At 35.6% G+C, this 7914-nt stretch overlaps 1 protein-coding gene across 1 annotated transcript; it reads left to right on the forward strand.

Annotated features, from left to right (window-relative positions):
- Positions 1 to 612: 612 nt before the first annotated feature.
- Positions 613 to 2713, forward strand: LOC133180873 (uncharacterized). The gene is made up of 2 exons (XM_061315320.1): positions 613 to 1351; positions 2298 to 2713. Exons 1-2 carry the CDS (start codon positions 649 to 651, stop codon positions 2501 to 2503), a joined length of 909 nt encoding a protein of 302 aa, XP_061171304.1. The 5' UTR covers positions 613 to 648; the 3' UTR covers positions 2504 to 2713.
- The last annotated feature ends 5201 nt before the right edge of the window (positions 2714 to 7914 follow it).

Below are 7914 nucleotides of genomic sequence, written 5' to 3' on the forward strand. Positions count from 1 at the left end.
ATCCTGGAACTCCATTTCGGTGTATTAATAACTTTTGATGGGGAAATAATTTAAAGATCGAATACCCCATCCACAAAAATAAAATATAATGCACGAGCAATACAATTAAGTAAGGTTGTGGAAGGTGGGGGGGGGGGGGAGGGGGAGGGGGGCTCTACACAAGTTTTATCGTTGGGCAATACATGCATTGATTTTCGCTAGAAAATGATACTTTTGAAACTTTATTATATTTTTCATTCTTTTGTCGTGTTGACTCTTTACAAAGAGCTTTACAAAGAGTATAGAATAACAGGAGGAATACTTAATCTGGAAAGAGTTGGAACCTTAAATAAAATACTTTGGGCCTATTTCTAAATTGTCAGCAACAGACTGACATAGGATGAAGAATTTTGTGCAATGATCTGATTTTAAGATCTTGGTATTGATTATTGTAAAATCTTAACTCTTTGTCTAATGTAAATAGCATGTTTTAAATGTTATTGATATACTCGAAGTGGTAGTAAAGGCGATTTGGTGTAAATCTCCCTCCCCGAAGCGTTTATTTGAGGTGATTTAAAACCCAACAGACAAAACATTTTGGCACTAGAGTTTATTTTGGCATGTCGACATGCCGGACCTTGACAGGGGCTGAAAATTTGTGAAGAAGAAATGCCTTTCATAGTCAAACCATTCATCATAAAATACATGAACGATTCAGACTCGAAATGTAAAGGATGTAAATCTAAGATAGGATCGGGTTCGCTTGTCCTTGGATACGTGGCGGATCAAGGACCCGACAAACGTGTGAGATGTCTAACGAGTTGGTTTCACTATAAGTGTTTCTGGACGCTGTGTGTGTACAAAAATCACCTTCGGGGGGTGGATCCAGACACTCTCAACGAAATTGTGTTTGGAATAAACGGATTATCAAAAGCTGACAAATTTAATTTCCAAAACGAGGCCAGCAGCCCGCCAGCTTCCACGCGCAGGCGCTCTAGTAGGACATCAGAGAGTAATATCATTGCAGCAAAGGATGTTGGGAGTGTGGAGAGTGGAGATTACGAAGTAAATGAAAATGTGTTTGATTTGACGGACCTTGTATGTGCCACTGTGTATAAACATCAAACTAATGTCTTCGTCAGCATAAGAGAATTCTTCCTACTAAAGGGCTCCGACGTTGCAAAGCCCTCAAAGCGAGGAATTTCTCTGAACAAGCATCAGTGGCGAGAATTGTGTTCGATTCAAAATGGGATTGAGGCGGCTACTAAAATAATGGCGGCTAGAGATCCGAAATCTAAAGATACAAAAAGCAAGGGAAAAGATCAGAAAAGTAGGGGAGATAATTCAGAAGAAGAGGAAGAAGAAGGCCCTGGTAAGGCATACATAAATGTTTGTTACAGTGAGATGATACAGAATTTGATACATAATCTGCCGTGCTCGATAGTGTAAGAACGATGCTTCAGAAGTTTGGTTTGTAAACTAAGGCCGTGAAAAGAAGACGATAACCAAAGGTTAAAAGTCAGGGTTTTGACCAGGGGTGTGGTTTGAGTCCGGAGTTATTATCAGGGGTGTGTTTTTAGTTCGGAGTTATGATCAGGGGGCGTGGTTTGAGTCAGGAGTTATGATCAGGGGGTGTGGTTTGAGTCAGGAGTTATGATCAGGGGGTGTGGTTTGAGTCAGGAGTTATGATCAGGGGGCGTGGTTTGAGTCAGGAGTTATGATCAATGGCAGTATGGTTTGAGTCAGGAGTTATGATCAATGGGTATGGTTTGAGTCAGGAGTTATGATCAGGGGGCGTGGTTTGAGTCAGAAGTATGATCAGGGGGCGTGGTTTGAGTCAGAAGTATGATCAGGGGGTGTGGTTTGAGTCTGGAGTTATGACCAGGGGAGTGGTTTGAACCAGGAGTAATTACCGGGTATGACTAGAGGATATGGGTTGAGTCAGGAGTTATGACTCGAAAGTAAGGTTTTAGAAGTTAATTTTGTACAGCTAATTGTGTTGGATGATAAATTTCTCATTGATCAGGTGTATTTTTGTCGTTTGGGCGCTTTTTGATGAAGGAAATATACTGTCCTTTGATGAAGTGAAACCTCTCTTGATCAGAGGCCCAGTAAAGTAGAAGTGGGATATCTAAATTGATCAGATTTCCATGAAAGGGTAGTGATGTCTCTGATGTCAGTTACAATCAGCAGGAGATGACGTCTTTGATATGACAAATATTTTTTTTTTCCAAAACATTTTTTACCTTATTTATATATGTACTTGTTTTTTAGTTCACCAGGCATTTACGAGCGTATTTTTTTAAAAAATTTTTTAGGACAGATTTTATTTTCGTTGTCTTGGAAGCGGCGAGTGAGTGTTTATCAGCACCAGGAGGATGTGATTGTAGACATTCGGGAATACTCGGAAGATCGAACATTCCAGAGGTCAACCAAAGGTGTTGCCCTTAGTAAAGCTCAGTGGACAAAACTTAGAGAGGAAATGCCTAATATAGAGGCCCTAGTACAGCATATGGAAGTTTGAAGTTACGCATAGTTTTCTGGCGGCCCAGAATCAGCATACAGAAGATGGAGATTCTAGTGGATAAAGTTTCTTGCTTGCATAATAAATCATTTTGACGTGTTTAAGAACTATTGCATTCATTAGTGTGAATTAGGCTGAGCCCCCAAAATATTCAAATTATCGATTTGAACATAAGCCCAGTTACCTTTGTGACTGCCGTTTTCATTTTTTCCAAGAAATCTACTCACACATTCTTAAATACATAATACAGAATTGTGAGAAAGTGACGATTTTTAAATAAAAAGAGAAAGAAATTATAGTGACCATTATTTGCTTCTGTTGCACTTATAAAACCATGCAGCAAAAAATATGTCAGCTTCGATTTTGAAGAATTAATTTCAGCAGTAAGACTCTATGATGTTTTAGCATGTTATGTATTTAGGGTGTCTAATTGAATTATGATACGTGTATATTGATATAGTTCCATTTGACCGATTTGAATGGGAAAAAGGAGCGATGAAACAAACAAGAAATAAGACCAAGTGAGCTAAATTAGCATTGTCCTTTGTATCGTGGTCCTAGTCTCCTTCCTCATATTGTAGACCTCTTCCAGCTCAACCCAGGAGAGATGAACCGAGTTTTCCTATCAAACACAAGATAACAAATGCGAACACTCTCAGGGTATTACAATATAAATACAGACAACCATATACAGACGGAATGTCTTTATTAAGAGAAGGCTATTTTTGATGCTATGATTGATTTAAAATTTCTCTCTTCCCCTTATTTACATGTACGTACTGAGGACTCAATGAATTCTTAAGTCTGCAACTGTTTTGAACAAAGATATCTTATTTAACCATACAATTCTTTACAGATTGTCGAATGATTAAGATCATTTACACATAAGACGGAGAAGTTTGCTGTTTAAATGCAGAAGATTACAGATGTTTATCAACTTGGAAAAGACTAAATCTACCTCGACAACTAGTATTTGTCCAACCCTGTAGGGAAAAAATAAAACAAAAGAAGAAAATGTTAAAAACAAGACCAAACGAAACGGTGAACAAAAATATTTTTAAAAAATAAAAATAAGCAATTACAGGAAAAATAAATAAAAAATGAACAAGCAAGTTATAATTTAGAAAGTGATTTTGGATTAAAAAATACAAAATCCAGGGGGAAACTTAATCCTGAATATAAATTTCTGATCCGCACCAGTTATATTACCGGGGTTTTTCTGAACGAAATATCCTGGTAAATGTTGTCTCTGTTTTGAACCATATATGAAATTCTAACTGACATAGATGTATTTTTTTAATCAAACTGATAGCAAGTTTTCTCAGCCAATATAATAAGGACACATATACATTACACTCTAAAGGTCGGAAAGGAACTCTGCAACAGAAATTTAACCTTCAGTTGGTTTAGGATAAAATTAGCACGTGTCATACCTCCAGTATATTTAAGAAGGCTATTTCTGGTATTTTGTTGTACGCTACTACCACGAACTCGTGCCTCAGTGGTAACTGTCGATCTGTACCTAGCTGGTCTGAAGAGATATGCTACAGCGCGATACCATTCCTATATCATTCATATGCTACAGCGCGGTACCATTCCTATATCATTCATACGTGACCTGTCGACAGGGGATGCTAACTCCTCCATGGCACCTGATCCCACCTCTAAATTTTGAGGTCCGTGTTTGCTCTGCTCCAAATTTGTATCGTTTCATTGGACTTTTGAGATTGAATACTGTTCGTTATCTTCATATTTCATAGTACAGGCGACCATTCCTATATCATTCATATGCTACAGGGTACCATTCCCGCAAAACTGTATCATACAGGTACTATCCATTTTTTTTTAATTTTCTCTTTTTTTAGAATTACAATTAAACCATAATATGACATGAAACATTCAACCTTATAAATAGCTCACTTGACCGGAGAACATGATCTATGACGTCATATTGATCCGCCTGTGGCTAACTTCAATCAGGATTTTAACTCAATAACATTGCTATAGTAGTATTAATTAACGTTTGCTTTTACAATATGTATAGAGTCACGAACCTCCTATCTCCGTCTTGCTTATTCCGCATTATTTACTGGATCGGATCTTTTCCTCCACCTTTCCCCAACAATCTTTCAGATTTTTCTCTGGCTTCCTAACATTAAATATTATTAATTTCACCCGATAACGAAGTGTTCATAGGTACAGAATTGCTTCTTTAATACGCAAAAATTCTCATATAAAGACACTTTTTCTAAGACTCCTTTTTCTAAATTCTTTTAAATACAATTTTTATAGTCGAAGCTTTCAAGTAATTTCATTTCATTTCGCTTCCTTTTTTGCCACCCAAATGTCTTTAGAGTTAACAGATAACGTTCCGCTTTCAAAAATTTCCTTCGATACCTTATACGTTTAAGCTTAAGAAGGAAGGTTGATTTGAGTAGGTTTTCTGGCTCCGGGGCCATAAAACTTAGTTGAGCTCACTTTTGATGTCAGTCTTACTTTTCCACGATTCCCTTTGAAAAAGTGAGTCTGAGATCAAAATTGAGCTCATTTTAGTTTGATATATGGACCCGGGGCCTGGTCCCGAATCCCCTTTGTAAGAAATATTCAGATTTTTGTAGATGCTTTTGTATCCTCGGTATCTTTGTTGTTACAAGTATCCCCTCGCTTGGCTACCCATTCTTTAAATATGAATAACTGAACTTGCTAAAATTCCACTCAGTTCAACAGGAATTTTATTTAAATACTATTATTGGACTTCTTTCTATTCATTTATAAAAATCTGCATTTTTTTTTTTTACTAATTAAGACATCTTTACTATGTTAACAAAACCTGGCAGAAACTATTAACTCATTTTTATCATAATACGAGGGCTGTTCGGAAATTATTGAGACATTGTTTATATTCTTCTTTCTAATGAACGTTTTTCGGTGAAAATTTGCATATACGTTTGACAATCACTAAGAAGTAATAAAAAGAAGAAATATTTTGAAAATATTTTATTTCATCTTTTCAATGGTATATTAATATGTCAATAGTAGGGGTACCCGGCGCAGTCACGAAATCAGATATTGAAAATATGTAACATCAACGTTAAAACTCCCAGTGGACCCATAGTAAGAGCGAAAATAATCCAAATTATGTATATAATTTTTCAATTTAATTTTGACTTCATTTTGTGCAAGTTTGTTAGAAATTCGATAAGAAATACGGAGATCACTAAAAACTTTATGCGCGGTATAGCAATCTGATATATGCTTGTTTATAATTTCACCGGAACTTATTTAATTATCGTATAAATTAGAAATTTTGCACAATTGTTTTATTTGTTCTTTAAAAAATGTTGACGAATTTTCATGAATTTATCTCTGTCCTTTATGGAGTAAAAGTAATTGTCTCAATAATTTTCGAACAGCCCTCGTACATATAGTATTTTTTTTTTTTATAATTGGCTTAGTTTTTCTTTCGCTGGCTTCAAAATTTTATTAAATTATAAATCCACCATTGCAATTGGTAAATGTATTGTAAGGTTAGTTTTAAGAAAGGCAGAGATGACCGAAAACTACTGTCTGTATTATAACTTATGGACAGTTAGCGGATATGAACGGGAAATCGACAGGAAGTTATTTATTGATAGATCAGCTGTGGACGAGAGAGAGAACGAGGTAGGATTTAAGTGATGTTAATCGTTTTAACATAGAGAATTTATAAAATCTATATATCATATTTTAATGCCTAAGTTTTATGTCATCTTAGAAACCAACAATGGCAGTTTTTACATCTATTTATAGGAATACGTCCCTGTTTCTGATTAATTAATTGTTTCTCTAAAATGATAAGTTTAAGCTCGTGATCCTTTAATTTTTTTCTCCATAAGCAAATTCATTATTACATATATTTTACGTACTATAATACACAATACATGATATGATTTCACATTGATTAATTGTCTGTCACTATACTTTATATATTTTTAAGGCACGAATATCACATGCATATGGCAAATTCGTATTTACCTTTTTCCCTTGAATTCAAAATTTAAAATCATAGGACAGACTCCTTGAGTCAGAAGGGAGAGGGTTGAGGGAGCATGTACATAATTATATCCTGGGGTTTACGGTATACCATTTTCTCTTTTAATCCCTTCAAAATCCATGTTCATCAAAGAGAGAGAAAAACAAATCAAATGTAAATTTTGGACACGATAGATATTTAGATAAAATAAACGTGTTTTTATTAATAATCTTCATATATACTAGTATATCTAATACGATTTCTGTATAAGAAAAAAATATTTTGAATTTACTCGGTGGAAGTAGATAGAAAAATATGTTGTAAATTTTCTTTTGACCTTTACTCAGGTACAATTAAAAGGATATTAAGGCTATACGGACCCGGTAAATGGACAAAAATATAAATATCAGAATTATACACTAATTTTTCCATTTAATCATTAATATGTCATTGTGTACCTCATGTAATACCACTTTTACCAAGAATGAAAAACATCATTTGGAAGATATCTATCTTTGTTTTAGGTAGGGTTACACTGATTAGCTCCGATTACCATTATATTTTGGTCCCGCCCCAGGCGCGGATCCAGGAATTTTTCCGAGGGGGGGGGGATCCGCCCCAGTCAAATAAATATTTCTTGACACAAGAAAAAAAGGGTAAAGTCCATTCCCAAACGTTAAAAAGAACTATTTCGTGGGGGTGATGGTGGGGTCCATGTTTTCGGGGAGGGGGGGTTCCAAAGCCATTTTTTTAATTTGCTTTATAACATATAATTCCAGAAGTTTCAGACCCCCCCCCCTCCACTCAAGATCCGCGCATGTAAGTTTTATTTAATGAATTGACCAATCGCAAAATTTTATTAGTGCTTATTCATAATAGCCCCACCATATCCGGCCACTTGTCTTACATGTAGACAGACGAGGTTAGACCAGTACAGATCTATTGTTTATAAGAACTCAGTAGCACCGGTCACTTCGCTCCAAGGGTTATAACTGCCATCATCAAGCAGCAATGTAACCCAGTCTTCCTCACTACAATAACATATTTTTCCTCCTCCGCGCAGGGTCATCTAATCAGGCGTAAACACTGTATTCGTTATAATGACACCATCTCCCCTCTATATTATTATATTATACATGTACCCAATTCACCCAGGGTTTATATCAGTAGTATTGTTATTCACATTTACATGACCACAGCAATGTTTGGTTGTTTGTTTTTTCTGTTGTCTGCTGCAAACATTTATACTGGTCGAGAATTGGGTATAACATCTAGTCCGTGAAACACAAGATATTACAGTTGTATATATTTGGCTTACTGTATGGTGGACGTGAAACCTGCTAAAAAAAGCGCTTCACTAAAATAAAGGTAATGCATTTTTTTTTAAAAAAAGATAATA

The sequence above is a fragment of the Saccostrea echinata genome, unplaced genomic scaffold (assembly GCF_033153115.1).
Source record: "Saccostrea echinata isolate AGI-Se365-2 ecotype Australia unplaced genomic scaffold, CSIRO_AGI_Sech_v1 ptg000007l, whole genome shotgun sequence".
Classification (NCBI taxonomy): Eukaryota; Metazoa; Mollusca; class Bivalvia; order Ostreida; family Ostreidae; genus Saccostrea; species Saccostrea echinata.